At 38.7% G+C, this 17,075-nt stretch overlaps 1 protein-coding gene across 1 annotated transcript in view; it reads right to left on the reverse strand.

Moving 5' to 3' along the window:
- Positions 1-17,075, reverse strand: part of PRKN (parkin RBR E3 ubiquitin protein ligase) — a 1,304,782-nt gene that overhangs the window by 385,713 nt on the left and 901,994 nt on the right. The window contains exon 7 of the mRNA XM_053591297.1: positions 12,428-12,564. Within this exon, the coding sequence (XP_053447272.1) occupies positions 12,428-12,564 (137 nt within the window). The remainder of the gene's footprint in view (positions 1-12,427; positions 12,565-17,075) is intronic.

Consider the following 17,075-nt stretch of genomic DNA (forward strand, 5'->3'; position numbering starts at 1 on the left):
TCAAATCAGACCTTCACATGAAAGCTATAACCCACTTACAACCTAAGAATAGGGGGAAGGGGGAAAGGGTAGGGAGGCAGGGGGGAGGTGGGTAGAGGGAGGGTGATTGATAGGATTACACCTGCAGTGCATCTTACAAGGATATATGTGAAACTTAGTAAATGTGGAATGTAATTGTCTTAGCAAAATAACTAAGAAAATGCCAGGAAGGCTATGTTAACTAGTGTGATGAAAATGTGTCAAACGGTCTGTGAACCAAGTGTATGGTGCCCCATTATCATATTAATGTACACAGCCATGATTTAATAAAAAAATAAAATAAAATAAAATAACATCTGTGAAGGATTAAAAAAATAAATAAAATTATATACTTAAAGGTAAATTAGCATTCTATTGATGACTATTATAATTCTTCCAGCCCCTGGAAGAATACATCTCCACTCACTATATACATGATGAAGAATGCACAGATTCAAAATTGTACCAATAGATAAGACAGGGAAAAGAATACACGTGTGTGTGTGTACATATATTTGAAAAAAACCTAAAGATAATCTGTCTTGAACAATGCTTGCAGTTATCTTAAACACTTACTGGCATCTTACTAGATCTCTTTGGATGAGTAATAAATTTATGTTTAAATAATGGTTTGCTTTTACCCTTATAAGGTAGAATGCTCTCTTTTGGAAGGGTTTGGAGTAGAAAGGGGTGGAAAGAAATAATTTTTGCTTGTCTGCTAGCTATTCAGAACATTCCCACCTTATTTCTATTTTCTAAAATGTTATCTTATTTTAAACTATTTTATAAGATGCAGGAAAAAAAGAAAAAATGCAGTTCATCAAGTTGAAATAGAAGCAAAGTAAGAATCGGATGAAGTTGAATAGGACATGAGGCTTCTCCTAAAGATGAAGGGAGTGATGCTTCTGGTACTATTTCAAATAGAAGCCTAGAATTGCTTCATTTGTAATTCACTGAAGACACACGTATGCATCAAACAAATATAAAATCCCATTGTCCTCTCTGAAGCAGGATTCTATGAAGGCAGCATGTCCAAGGCCAAACAGATGACAGAGCAGACAGTGCCTTGTTGATCCAGCTAGAACGAGCCCTGCCACACCATCAATTTTGTCCTACGGCTCTTTTCCTGGTCCTTGTCCATGTACCAGTCACTCCTGATAATGAAGTCACTTTATGGAGTGTTGTTCCTGTTGCAGGGACAGGAAAGCTAAAAAGCCATTCAATAAATTTTACCTTTCACTCTCTTCTCCCCCAGCATTAGGACTGCTGTGTGTTTATGGCCCCATTTGCTTTTCCTCCTTGGTACAGGGCCAGACGATATTTCTACTCCAAGCCCTCCCAGCCCACACAACGTGGCTCAGCAGGACCCCGGGATGAGTTCTGCTGTAATGGAGGTGGGGAGAAGTGACATGCCCCATTGTAGGCCTGGCCTCCAAACATTAAGCTCCAGGGCAGCGGTTCCTAACCTGTGGGTTGTGACCCACAGGAACTGTATTAATAGGCTGCAGCATTAGGAAGGTTGAGAACCACTGCTCCAGGGTGATACGCTGACTCTCTCTCTTCCTCTGCCAGCTGGCCCCAGAAAGAAGAGCCAGCACAGACCTGGGGCTGCTGAGGGTGACAGAATTGCCAGATGGCAGGGGCTGGAGTCTGGGTTCCTGAATGCTGGTGTGGAGCAGAGGCCAGACCACACGGGACCATAACATGAGTAGAGATAAACCTTGACCTTGTTAAGTCACTGTGATTCCCAAACTGCTTTGGTTATAGGAGTTAGAGTTCTAGCCTGACTTCATTCACATACATCCAAATCATACATCCAAATCAAAGGAAGACCAGCAAAATTGTTAAGCCACTCCCACCAGGTAAGATGGAAAGGGGTTTCCATCAGAAACTTAGGAAGTTTGATTTGATGTCACTTAATTTTAATATAGAAAGGACATCAGCTTTGCACCACAGCACATTGGGAGTTTCAGCCCTGATTTCAATTCTGGTGTGCTCATTTTCATGGTAACTCAATTACAGTTATGCAAGATCCAGGTGCTAGGAAGATAATGGTGGTGTATTTCAGAGGAAAGACACACTGAGACTGTGTGTGGACATTCTAAAGCTTATAATATGGATTTTCAAATTGCTTTTTGGAGATAAATAAATTTATATTCTTACCTGTTTTGAATGTGTGTCTATCAAGTTAGATTTTCCCCTTTCCCAATGCTTTAGCAACTACGTAAAGATGTTAAGTGTGTTGAACATTTTTTAAAATTTTAAAATGTTAAGTTGGTACAGGGGTGGCACCTGTGGCTCAAAAATCCATCTACCAAGATCAAGTGTTATTCCTTTCCCCACCTTCCCTTCTACTTGATTTCCACAGAGTTTTACTTCTCTCTGTCCACATGAGTGCTCATTGGTTGGTTTCAATTTAATAGTGAGTGCATGTGTTCTTCTACTATTCTTCAAATATTTCACTTAGGATAATGATCTCTGGTTCCCTTCAAATTGTTCCAAAAGGTGTAAAGTCATCTTTCTTCATGGCAGGGTAGTATTCCATGATATGCATAGACCACATTTTATTAATCCACTCATGAACAGACGGGCACTTGAGTTGATAATACATCTTTGCAACTGTGGATTGTGCTTCAATGAACACTCAAGTGCAGGTATCGTTATGATAAAATCACTTCTTTTCCTTTGGGTAGATATCCAGTGGTGGTATTGCTGGATCACATGGTAGATCTACGTTTACTTTTTTGAGGAATCTTCACACTGTTTTCCATACAGGTCACACTAATTTGAGTTTGCATTCCCACCAATGTCGCAGAAGTGTCCCTTTCTGCTTGTATCCTCACCAGAATAGATTTTTTTGAGAATTTTTGATAAAATTCATTTTAACAGGGGTCAGATGATATCTCATTGTGGTTTTAATTTGCGTTTCCATGATGATTAGTGATGTTGAGCATTTTTTTCGTATGTTTGTTGGCTATTTGTCCATCTTCTTCTAAAAAGCTTCTGTTCATGTCTTTTGCCCACATTTTAATATGGTTGTCTGTTTTTAGTCCTTTCTCCCATTCTGTAGGTTGTCTATGTGCTTTGCTGATTATTTCCTTAGCTGTGCAGAAGCATTTTTGAAGCCAGTATCATCTTGATACCAAAGCCAGGAAATGCCACTACAAAAAATAAAACTATAGACCAATATTCCTTATGAATACATTGCACACAAACTTTACGTTCACCCTGTATAGAGGCAAAAATCCTTAATAAAATACTAACAATACAACAGCACATAAAAAAAAAAATCCATCTACCAAGATCAAGTATACTTCATTCCAGGAATCCAAAGAGGGTTCAACATACATAAATCAATAAATGTGCCTCACCACATAAACAGAAGCCAAAAAAAAAAAGACCAGATGATCATCTAAATTGATGTGGACAAACTATGTGACAAGATCCAGCACCCCTTCATGATAAAAATACTCAACATTAATAAAAGGAATGAACCTCAAAATTTTTAAAAGCCATATATAACAAACCCACAGCCAACATCATACTGAATGGGGAAAAGTTGAAATCATTCCCCGTAAGAACTGGATCAAGACAATGGTGCCCACTGTCATTACTTCTGTTCATGATAGTATGTTGAACATTTGCACATCTTCTTTGGTAATGCATCTTTTAATATATTTCTTTACATTTCCAATGTGGTTTTAGGAATTATACTGGCAGTATTGTTTGTATTTGGGAGAACAATGATCACAAGCCAGAAAATACTCTTTTGTATTGGACTGGATTTTGTGTTGGGCTCCATACGTGGCTGTCTGGGACCCAGGCTTCTTGACTTTCTAGGCATCACGAATGTCTCAAAAGGACCGGAATATCTTCTCATGCTGTATTATTACTGAAAGAGATGCTGAAGACCCTGATGAACCATAGCAAGTTAGCAGACACATGAGATGGAAAGGAAATAGCATTCTAAGTTAGCTGAAATGGGAATTACATGAAAGGTAACCTGGGGACAGATAAGTTAAAAAAAAAAAAAAAAAGATGCACTTGGATGGTATTACTGGTGATGCCAAAGATATGTCACAGGGAAGGTGAAAAAACTACTCTTGTGGACTCCCCCAAGGCTACAGAGAATCTGTGTTGCCAGGGCTCACGAAGGACCAATAGTGAGTACATTTCATGTAGTATTCATCACATGAATTCTAGGTCAGCACTCTACAACAAATGAACTTAAGTTTATAAAGCTCCACCAAGTTTTGTGAGGGACAGTGTTAACAGGAGATAGACAGGGTGCTTTGGCATTTCAAAATAATTCCTAGTATAGACTTCTAATAACAGCAGATCCATCAAAAAGACGGCAAATATTTCAGAAGAATTATGAAGATTTTTCCAAAGTCCACACCTTTATGTAAGAGTTCATCAGAAGTTCTGGAAATAGGCTGTTTTGGCTGTGTCTGCTAAACTTATTTTGAACTCCTTTGACATTTATTGAAAAACCTATGCTGGCTAGCAAATCAAATCACTCACAGACAAAATAAACATGGGAAGAGGGAGCATTTTGCATTTATTAATTCAAAACTCTCCCACTGAAAATACCTTGTGCTTACAGAGGGCCCACCCTTACAGTAGTTTTCAAACTTTGAAACCTGGGAACTTTAACAAATACTGATGTCTAATGCAAATGGTGGCCATTTAATTGGCCTGAGGTGACTAGGACACTGGGATCTTTTAAAGCTTCCATGTGGCTAAAATGTGCAGGTGGGGTTGAGAACCACAGCCTGAGAGAAGCAGGCTGGTAGAGGGGTAGGAATATGGGCATCAGGGTTGAAATCTCAGCCCTACTCCTCCTCGCTCTGTGTTTCCTGTCACTTAATCATAGTTAAGACTCAACTTTTTTCTCTGTAAAGTGAGAATGACACTTTCTACTTTGTAGGTTTACAGTTGGTTGGAATATGGAATAATGCTAAAAAATTACAGATATTCTTCTCTTGACCTTCTTTTCCATAGAACTTCCAAAGGTATCCTACTTAACTACTGTTTGCAGGCTTATCTATTCATAAGTGATTAAGAACACAAGTTCTAGAGCCACAATTACCTGGCTTGTACACCAGCTCGGTTACTGTATTATTATACTATGTCCAATTTAATTAACATCTATACATCTCCATTCCTTCATTTATAAAATGAGAGAAGAAGAATCCCTATTTTAGTAGGTCTTTGTGGTGTAAATGGTACATACATATACTGAGAATGTCACCTTATATGCAGTAAGCATTTACATATAGCTCAAGTTAAATTGCTCATTTTTGACTCACAGAGAAATAAAATTGCACATTCCATCCTTACAGAGTATAAGAAAATTTCTGGTAAAATGAAGATCTTACAGCAGGAGGGCAGAATTTGTATTTGGAAGGTATTTTAAACCAGTTTTAATTATTCATTGTCATAATTTTTTCAATGAAGAAGACTGGTTAATTCTTGACTAGCCAGAACTTGAAGAATGTATAATGTCTAAAATTCAGGTCTTTCACTTAAGAAATTTTCAAAGAGACTTGAAAGACTAGATTATGCAAACACAAAAGATCTTATTACATATGTCTTGGTAGCAAGAAGTATTAGGTGTTTATATAGAAATGAATGTATATAGACACTGTTAACAAGATCACATACCTGCATACACACATACATAATTCCACTGTGGCTTCTGAGGGACCAGTGCAATTTGGAAAACAGTTTTCTAATTCTACTTGAAGAATGCTTTGATATTTAGTTAATCATCCCAGAAAACTGTTCTCAGGGTTTTTATTATCATAATCTTCTTGCAATGTCATTATCCAAACACTGTCACATGGTTTCCCAGGCTAAGGGGAGACCAAATAATGAATTTTGGGAGGAGGGGTTGTCGGTGTGTGTTGGGGACAGGATACAGAGGAGTTAAGAGTTCGCCAGCGGTATTCCCCACAGAGCACGGCCAAGTCCGGAGCAGTGCAGTGCCCCTGACAGGTGCCTCCTTCCGAGGAGCTCTGAGGGGTGAGTATGCCACTCCAGCAAGAGAATGCATTCTACTTCCTAAGCATCAAAATCCTTTGGCCTATGCCAAGGTAGGAACACGAGTATAAAGCAAATTCAAATGATGTTTTTATCAATGAATCTGCCCATTTTCAGCTTCATTTAAACCCGTAAGGTCAGGAAGTCCCAGAGTAGATTTGAGTTGTGGCTTTTAGTACCCATCTCTTGTGGTCAGACAGAAACTTTATTGTTGAAAGGAACTGATGAATTTAGGGATAAAATATCCTTTGTTTACACAAATCAATATTGCTTTAATTTGTTTTGAAGACTTAAAATCCAAATACAGCTAGTAGTCACCACAGGAGCCTAAAACGATTTGCCGAGACACTGTAAACTGTGAAGGGAGAAAGGTAACTGGATTCCTCTTCAGAGAAATCGACAAGGTCCACTCCTAAGGCTCCAAAAACCAAAGACAGCACCAGGACCTGACTCAGGAGGTCCTAAGATTTTACACAGGTGGGACTTTTGGCCAAGAGGCTTCAGAGAACCATCCTGCAGCACCAGGAGCAGCAGCTCGGCCAGCGACATACCCAGTGTGCTGCAGGTAACCGCGGTCCAGGCCCGCACTCAGGCCTCCCTGCGCCAGTCCGGCCTCCACAAAGCTGTCCTTTCAGTACAACCCTACTTCCTGCACAGAGTTAACCACCATCTTTGCTTTCCAAACATATTATTAATACATTTTATTTATAAAATTCACAGTCATTGATATACGAGTAAGCTTTTAATCAACCCCACCATGGGAGAAGACTCGGCCATGCAAGTGACGTGGTTCACTAGATTCTCACGCCTCACAGTCTGCTGTTTTGATTTAAACTTTTAAAAATTTTTAAATCAGCTTTGATTTTCTATTTCTGCCTTTCGCTATCTTATCTTATGTTGTATTATATGCTCCATGAATCAAGGCAAAGTCAAATTAATCAAGAAGGAATTTGGCCAGATAGATGGGTAGGCGAATAATTCTTGATAATTGGTTAATTTGTGCACTGAGTTATAGGAAACACCAACCTATACTCAAAGAATGTCCAAACACAAGTTCCTCTATAAATATACACACAAGTGTGGGCATAGGCACACATACACGTGTAGTGTTTATGGAAACAAGGCACTGCAAAAGCTGACAGGCATATGCGCTTACTGTCTTCAGCATTAACTTAATGGTAATTATACTTTAACTTATGAAAAAGGTGACATTGCATTATCCCCATTTTACCTAAAATTAAACCAAAGCACACAAAGAATAAGTACCTTGCCCTGCATTACAGAGTTAGTAAGATTCAGAGCCAGGATTTGAACTTGGTTTCTCTGAGGTGCTGTGAATACTCAGGATATGTGCCAAATGCTGCATCAGTTTATTGTGGTAATATTAGGATGTAAATAGGTATTCTTTAAAATATGAAAATAATTAACCTTCCTTGAGGCTTACTGTACAAACTATTAGTACCTTCCCATGCCCTGGTCTGTACATCGGATGATCGCAAGTTGTGTATTACCGAGGGTCTCCCCAGGGAGCACTGGGAGTCCTACAACACCCCGGAGAGAGGTGGTGTCACTTACCTTTACACGGCTCATATAATTATGAATAAATTATCTCATTTTAACTAACCACTCTGTTAAAAACATAAGTGACTTAGAATAATTCTTAAAAAGCTCAAAATAACTCAGTAAGAAAAAGAAAAACATTAAAAATGACATGAACAAGCATTTTCAAAAGAAGATATACAAATGGCCAAAAACATGAAAAAATGTTCATTATCACTGAATTATCAGAGAAATGCAAATCTTACTCTAGGCAGAATGGCCATTATTAAAAGCTCAAATAACAACATATGTTGGCACAGACGTGGTGAGAAAGGAACATTTATATACTGGTGGTGGGAATGTAAATTAGCACAAACTCTATGGAAAATAGTATGATGATGTCTAAAAGAACTAAAGGTAGATTTATCATTCAATCCAGCAATCCCACCTCTGGGTATCCAACAAAGGAACGGAAGTCATTTTACCACAAAGATACCTGCGCTTATACGTTTACCACAGCACAGCTCGTAATCACAAGGATGCAGAATCAACTCACATGCCCATCAACATATGAGTGGATGCGTGATATACATACACATACACATATGTACCAGGGAATACTGCTCAGCCATAAAAGGAAGGAAATAATGTCCCTTGCAGAAAGCTGGACGGAACTGGAGGCCATTATTCTAAGGGAGGTGATTCGGGAATGGAAAATCAAATTTCTCACTTTTAAGTGGGAGCTAAGCCATGAGTATGCATGGTCATATACGGAGAGTAGCATAATGGGCATTGGAGACTCTGAAGAGGGGACGGAGAGAGAGGGTGGGGGCAAATTGGGTACAATGTACACTAGTCAAGTGACAGGCACCTAAAATCTCAGACTCACCACTATACCAAAGATCCATGTAATACAACTTCATTTGTACCCCCTAAATCTGTTGAAACAGTAATTTTTAAAAATTTTTCTTAAACAAAAAAAACCCCTGCAAATAAACCGTTAATTATAGAATCAACAAAAGCACAAGAAAAATGAAAATAAAGCAACACTGACAATGTAGGTACACAAGTGAACCCCAAGTTTGGTATATGATAGGCTAAGGGGAGTGTGAGGCTGTTGCATTCAGCAACACATTTAAAAACAAAGTAATAAATGATATGAGTATGTTGAGGAAAAATGAGATAATCCAGTTTACTAATAATGAAATAAAAATTCTGTAACATTTGAAAGTCTCTTTTTATGTAATATGGGGAAATATTTATACTTGAAGCCACAGTTTTTCAAAAGGCTAAAATAAAATATGATAAACAATACTGTGGCAAACTGAACTAAACTGGATTTTTTTATAAGTATTTCTGGAGATACATATTAAGTACTGGGCAGAAGTGTGCTGCTTAGAGATTTGCTACGCAGTTGAAAGACAGTAGCTTCTAACCTTCCTAGCTGGTTATTCACAATATTCCCTTTTCATGGCAAAACACACGAAGAACAACGTAACATTTTGCTTGCTGTTGTTAAACACTGAAGGAAAGAAGTGCCAGGGAAAATAATTTCTCCATAGCAAGTGGCATTTTTTAAAATAAAAGCAAATCTCTATGAATATAATGTTAAATAACCAATAATGAGGTGGCAACATTCCCAGAAATTATTTGAAATGATTACAGAGAAAAATTACAAAGCAGCATTATTACATTCACCAATTCCCTGCCTCATTTACCATGAAAACCAAGAAGTTGTACTCAGGAATGTGTAAGATTCTAAGGATGTCACTGACATTAAATTTAAGATAAAATGAATTTCAAAAGGCATTTAAACATATTTAAAATATAGAATACATGTAGTGCATTTTAATGAGATAGAACTTGACCACACACGGTTTTTTTCCACAGAGGTTTTTAGCTATTGTGTGGCAAAAAACTAGCAAAATTAAAGCTAATTTACATGCATTCTTTACAGACATACAAGATATCCAGCTTTGTTAACTTTTCCTGTGACCATAGGACACTGTCAACAGTGCATTATATAAAAATGTTGTTGAAAATAATATAGTCACTTAACCTGTCCCTTCAATAAGAAGTGATTTTTTTAAATGAAGGAGAAAAAGAAATGCAAAAGAATCTAAATTTTTTTAACATATGAAGAGATGCTTAACCTTTAAAATTAAAGTAAAAACTGTAATATTTCCTATGAAAGGGAACTAGAGCTTCCAAGAAAGATGGTTGATTCTAGGCCATTGGCAAGAATTACAAGAAAAGCCTAAAACATCTTGTTATACTACAAAGCCTGGCTGATGGAGCGTTCATTGTAGTATTACTTTTACTTTCATATATTTGAAAATTTCTTATTAAGAAAGATAAACATTTAAAAAAGAAGTGAGAAATGAATTGACTACTAAAACTATCCTGAGTATGAAGAGAAGATTTAAAAAATGAGTATTTGGAAATGTTTCCATCATTTGTGGCTTTGTGACGGTAGAGGTTTTACTAATATAAAATTATTACATTTAAAATATTTAAAATAGAGTTTTCTAATCTGTGAATAATTGCCTTACTGGCTTTTGAATATCTTTGTTAAAAATATAAAAACACAATACTTTTTAATGAGTTTTCATTGATAATATATTGACATATGTATTGTGTGAACCTTAGTAAACACTACTGCATTATTGGCAGATATGATTAAAAAATGAGTATCGTAATTTACAGAGTCAACAAAGTAATTAGCTCTCTGTGTGTGGGTCTCTGTATCACCTTGAAATATATTTATTAACTATCATCAACACTAAAAGTAAGTACTGAAATAAACTGAATTTAAAACCTGACTATTGAATGATTATGGTATCCCACAGTTTCAAATTACAATTTTTAGTATTAATGAAGCATATTTAATCACATGCAATCATTACAACATATATATATATGTTGTGAGGAGGAACTACCTCACTCTGTTTACAAAAATTACCCCAAAATGGATCAGTGGCTGAAATATAAAATGTAAACTATTAGAAGAAAACACAGAAGTAAACCTTCATTATCTGTAACAGAGCAAGAGAGTCTTATATTTGACTTCAAAAATAGGAACAACAAAGGTAAAAAATGGGCTGGATTTCATCAAAGTTAAAAACTTTTGTTCATCTAAGAACATTAGCAAGAAAGTGAAAAGATAATCTATAGAATAGGAGAAATATTTGCAAATCATACACATTTACCTTATAAAGGTCTAGTATCCAGAATCTTTAAAGAACTCTTACAACTCAACAACAAAAAGAAAAACAGCCCTATTTAAAAAGGAGCAGAGGGGCTCCGCGCCTATAGTGCACGCAAGCGGCTAAGGCACCAGCCACATCCACCAGAGCTGGTGGGTTCAAATCCAGCCCAGACCTGCCAAACAACAATGACAATTACAGGCAAAAAACAGCCAGGCATTGTGGTGGGCGCCCATAGTCCCAGCTACTTGGGAGGCTGAGGCAAGAGAATCGCTTAAGCCTAGGAGCTGGAGATTGTGAGCTGTGATGCTACGGCACTCTACCCAGGGTGACAGCTTGAGGCTCTGTCTCCAGAAAAAAAGGAGAAGAGGGAGAGGGCTTGCATGGACACTCCTGTATAGAAGATCCACAGTTGGGAGGCACACACCCAAGATCTTCAACATCGCTGTTTGTTAACAAAGGAAAACCAAATCCACAATAAGATGTCACTCTACACCCACTAGGATGACTAGTAAAAAAACCCAAAAAGGACAAGAGCATGTTTTGGCAAGAATGTGGAGAAACAGAAACCGTAACTTGTACACAGCTGGTGGCACTACACGGTGTTATGGCAGCTGTGGAGGACGGTTGCCAGCTGCAGTTCCCCAAAAGTTAAACACACAATTCTGCTTCTAGGTGTATATCCAAAGAAAGAAAGCATGTGTCTATCTGGACACTTGTGTATGAGTGTTTAGAGCAGCATTAACCACAACAGCCAAAAAGGCAGAAACGCAAATGCCCATCCACACAGGAATGTCTACGCGCGTTGCGGTGTAACCACATAATGGAATATTATTCAGCCATCAAAGGGAAAGAAGCACTGATATGTGCTACAGCTTGGATAAACCTCAAAACCATTGAGCTAAGTGAAAGAGGAAGATGGAAATGAGAACTGCAGTGGGCAGGGCCTGGGGTAACGGGGAGTGATTACTCAAGGGGTGCGGGGTGTCCCTCTGAGATGATGAAGAGCTTCTAAAAATACAGGCAGTGGTCGTACAACATTGTGAATGCACCAACTGTGCTTTAAAATGTCTAAGGTATGCTAGATGAATTTCACCTTAATTAAAAGTTATACGTGTAATAATAGTACAATGCAAATAAAGGGTGCTTTGCGATGTGAGAATATTTTCAAAAATTTAAATATTAAACAGTTACGATTCATCTCATTCTTTAATTTCTTTCTTCATATATGTTATTTAATATATATTGAGTATGTACTCAACTTTTTTTAGTGATAGTGGTGTACAGTTTAAGAATTTGGGTAATATTGCTCTAGGTCTAGGGCAACAAATCAAAAACTTGTGGGGTGAATCTAACCCACAGACATACTTTGTGGACCTTGGCTAAGTAATATTCTCCAACTTATTTTCAATGCCTATATGCAAGTTAAGCATTTTCTAGTTCAACACGGATCCTTTTGGGATCTAAACATTAATGTCTCTTACTCAGTAATGATCAAATTCAAATTTTCAACCCTCTGCTAGGAATTAGGTATGTTTATAAAAGGTAGTTTTTCATCAAAAGTTCTTCTTTTGCTTTCCATTAGCATTAGAAGTGGAGAAAAGAAGCTCTAGACTTACCTACGCAAGGCAAGGTGTAGCCAAGCTGAGGGTCGTGGATGAACTGCCGGTCGTTGAGTCTTGTCACACAGTACAGGTGGAAGCAGTCTAAGCAGATCACGTGGCGACAATTGCACTGGAAAACCAGGACAGGGCTCCTGCGCAGACAAAGGAAGATGTTTCCTGCAGTTTCTCAACAGGCGGGAAGGCAAGATGCGCTCCAGAACAATTTCTGTCATCATCTGGGGCTGCTCAGAGTGTGCCCTGTGCAAAGGGCTGAGCTGCTGAGCGTGGGACTCACACACACCAACACTACGTTGTCAAAGGCGGAGGCCCTCTGCGCACTGTATTGAACACCGATTTTCCCAATTTTATCATTTTAATATAAAGACGATAGCTGACTGATGAATCAGTTGTTTAAACTTAAGTTCAAAATATATTAGCTGACTGATGAATCAGTTGTTTAAACTTAAATTCAAATATAATCTCTTTCTGGACGTCTTCCCTCACTCATTCCCACTTAAACTGCTAATCCACTCATGTGTATTCCTATGGACCCCTTATTATCCCGGCCCTGGTATCTTCCCCTGTTACAGATGGTGATCTCCTGGACACTAGGCACTGTGTTTACTTCATCGATATTCCCATAGTACCAGGCATTATAGAGTTTTAAATAAATATTTTTAGAATTGAATTATAATAATATATAGAATCTGAACTTCCCCAAAGACAAAAGAAAAATTACCATCATATCAAACTAAGAATGTTATATAGTTGCTCCCTTTTCACTGACAAATAGAAAGCAGAATGTAGGGATTAAAGAATATTCAGAGGGATTCATCTATGACAAGAATTAGTCTATTGTATCACCAACATTCCATCCAGATATGCAATTATTCAAATTATGGTCAGGGTTCACTAATAAATTGAAATAAATCCTAAAAATTTTGAATTCTCTTAAAACATTCTGTACAAGAACAAAATCTCCTTTACAAACATCATGTATTTTTGCTGGCAAATGAGCTACACAAGTTTATGTCAAGCAGAAGATAAACTGAATATATTAATTTGAGGTCAGGACAAAGGCAATTTTTAATAGTAAAAAAGTTGTTGGAGTCTATTTATAGAAGTCTATTTCCTATGTAATGATAACAAGACACAAAATAAACACATTTATTTCATACCCAATTCTTCATGCTATAAGAGCTCATCAAAAGCCCTTTCCTTAAACAAATAAATATTAACTATTAATTTTATAGAAGATAATTTCTTAACAACGTGAACATTCACTAAATTATGCTACCCCACTCATTTCAAACAATATCTAATACAAAACAAAGTGGAAAAAAATCCCTCAGTATTTTAATGCCATGGATCTATAATGGGTCAACTTAATCTTAGCAATAATGTACCTAAGGTATTATGTGTCCCTCATTTCCCCTCTCTGAACTGTCCAAAGTCTTTCCAGAGCCTTCATTTCCATTTCCAGGGCTTTAGTCAATTAGGCATTGACTGTGCACTGAACTGTCAACTTGTTCTCTTTTAACACTTTCTCCCTAAAGACAAAATATTATAATCCTCTCTATGTCTAACCTAAGAGTCACCACGTATGTCCACACACACTCATTCCCTCTGTGACCCTGTATAGCTGCTATTACTACCTCCTCCTCTCACAGCTGAGTTACGTAAAAAACATTGTCCCTCTTAACTCTCAGCAACATGGCAGACTGAGCCTTTATAGACCAATAATCTGCTATGAACACATGGAGATCCTGGAGAAAATATTTGAATAGTTATAAAAATGTTCCTACATATAGCAAGGTTTAAAGAAAGAAATGACCCTGTAGAGGAAATTAAAAGGAAACTCAAAAAGCCCAAGCAGTCAGCCCAGGAACAACTGCCACCAGAGCCCAGAGCGACAGGACAGTTAAGGGAATGCAGCCACTGGCCTGGCTTCCGTGCTCTGCTCCCTCCCTAATAGAAAGCGCTCTCTCTTACCGGGATGGATAACAGCACACCGTACGGTTTTCTACTTCAGTTACAATATGTTCAAGGGGACTTATGTACAAAGGGACTGAAACCACCTACAGCATCCTCAGAACTTCAATTGTTTGACTGTATTAATGACATCCTGCTAGTTGAAATGGATTAGCAAGAAATGGTAAATACAAAAAAAAAAAAAGAAATGGTAAATACATCGGAGGACAAAGTGCAAAATAATCCGGATGCAGGGGCAGCACATTGGGAAAGGTTTCAGAGGCCAGGCTTGAAGCATGAAGCATACACCATCCAAAACGAAGAACACACTACCCCGTTTCCCCGAAAATAAGACATCCTCTAAAAATAAGACTTACTTACTGGAAAGATAAGACGTCCCCTGAAAATAAGACCTAGCACATCTTCAGGAGCACACCTTAAAATAAGACTGTCTTATTTTCGGGGAAACAGGGTAGTTCATCTTGGCCCTCTGACCACTGGGAATGAAGCCCAAGGCACCTGCAGGCTGTGAGTCTAAAGGCTCTGGTCCTTGCAGGGTATAGAGTGTCCTTCCCGGGACACAGGAACGGTCCTGCTGCAGCTGCACCAGCCCCTTTAACTTCCCCGCACTACGACACAGGCAGGAAGGCAAATTCACCTAATCATCAATAAGAGGAAAGCCATTGCTATATATGGGAAAAATCCAGATGGCATCCAGGTGACCTACTGGAGCACCTCATGGCACTTCCCCGGGCAATTTTAATGCCTTTGGCAAAGGACAAGGGCAGAAGTTAACGCCGGAATGTGCAGGGCTCCAGGACTTACTTATCACAGCAGTTAACATCAGTAACGATCACTATGACAAAGCATAAAGAGACTTCAGAGAGGGTTTTGGAGAATATCTACCTTTAATAAAAATAGGAGAAATGGGACAAGGTTACAGGGTTTACCAGATGGTAGAAGTGAGGGACTGGAGCTAAGGCACATACATGTGGTCAGCACTGAGTGAGGACAGAGTCGTTTTACTCCCTGAAAGGAAGGCCACTGCCCAGACACAGGAGTGCAACCATGGGGAGCTGGGGTGTCAGGGACAGAAGAAGCCACATGCACGTTTGCAAACTCGCTTTGAAAAAGAAAGACATTTACAAGTTACAGGGAGTCAAAAGGGATGGAGGCGTCATCACCCAGGAGTTCTCACTGTCACTATCTATGTACAATTTGTGTACACAGACAGACACAGAGATAGAAGGTGATAGATACAGACTGACAAGTGTGAGTGTTGATACAGAAACGTGTACAGAGCACAGGTAGTGATATAGACATAGGCAGGACACAGATGTATTTCACATGGAAGTTTCAGGCAGCTGGAATTCTTGATAGAGTTCTGAGGCAAGATTCTTTATCTAGCAGTTGGAAACTTAGGTGTGGGATAAATGTGACACCCAAGAAAAGATTATTAATCACTTGAAAAATGAGTAAAGATCATTTCATGGCTAGAGGGTCTGTATCATTAACTGCCTAAAAGCTAGATCGAAGCAGAGAGGGTGTAACAAGTATTTATGATCCATGCTTTGGTTTAGATGCCTTGCTAGAGGTCTCACATACATTTTTCATTTCATCCTCCTGAAATAGACTTCCCTCCCCACCACCTGTTCTCTGCACCTCCACGCTCTCCAACAGGGCAATCCTCATGAAGGCTTGCATCCCTCCAGTTCCATGACCCCCAGACGCACAGTCTGCCATCACTCCTGCAGTGTAACATGAGCCCTTAAGTTCACATCCAAACCCCCAATTCCTTGGCCCAGCTGAAGACCGGAGATCTTCAGGGAACTTTTATGGGAGCTCAATGCCTCACTGATTCTTCCCTTTCTCTTTGCCTTTCCTCAGGACCTGTCCCTGAAGTCCATCCTTAATGGACCTCAGAAATTAGCCTCCATTTCTTTAAAGTATTTCACGTATTCCTGTCACTATTAAATGAAAAGTCATGAAATGACACAGACCATATTGCTTAACTCTTTCATGGCCCATGCCTCACCAAACACAGTGTCAAACACATGACAGTTAAGTAATCAGCAATCACTGATAATTTTGGTGGATACAGAATGGAACACAATTTTTGTAATTTCTGGTATTTTTATTTTATAATTTCTCTGCCCCTATTCACAGATTTTTTACTCAGTGACTTGTTGAGCATCTGCTTAGCTAAAGTAGGCTGCCCGGTGCCTGTAGCTCAAGCGGCTAAGGCACCAGCCACATACACCAGAGCTGGCGGGTTCGAACCCAGCCCGGGCCTGCCAAATAACAATGACAACTACAACCAAAAAATAGCTGGGCGTTGTGGTGGGTGCCTGTAGTCCCAGCTACCTGGGAGGCTGAGGCAGGAGAATCGCTTGAGCCTGGGAGTTGGAGGTTGCTGTGAGCTGTGACGCCACAGCACTCTACCCAGGGCAACAGCTTGAGGTTCTGTCTCAAAAAAAAAAAAAGTAGGCATTTAACAAATACATGTGGACTATTGCACCCAGTGAATGTATGAACACCTATAATTATACTTGGCTCCAGCCACTGGAAAGCACATATACATAGTCATAGGACATAGTCTAAGGACGCAAGAATCTCATGGAACAAGTATTTCAAGAAAGGATATAGAGTGACTGAACTCTGGTAGTACAGAAGTTAGGTGAAGAGGGAATTT

Source organism: Nycticebus coucang, chromosome 5 (assembly GCF_027406575.1).
Source record: "Nycticebus coucang isolate mNycCou1 chromosome 5, mNycCou1.pri, whole genome shotgun sequence".
NCBI lineage: Eukaryota > Metazoa > Chordata > Mammalia > Primates > Lorisidae > Nycticebus > Nycticebus coucang.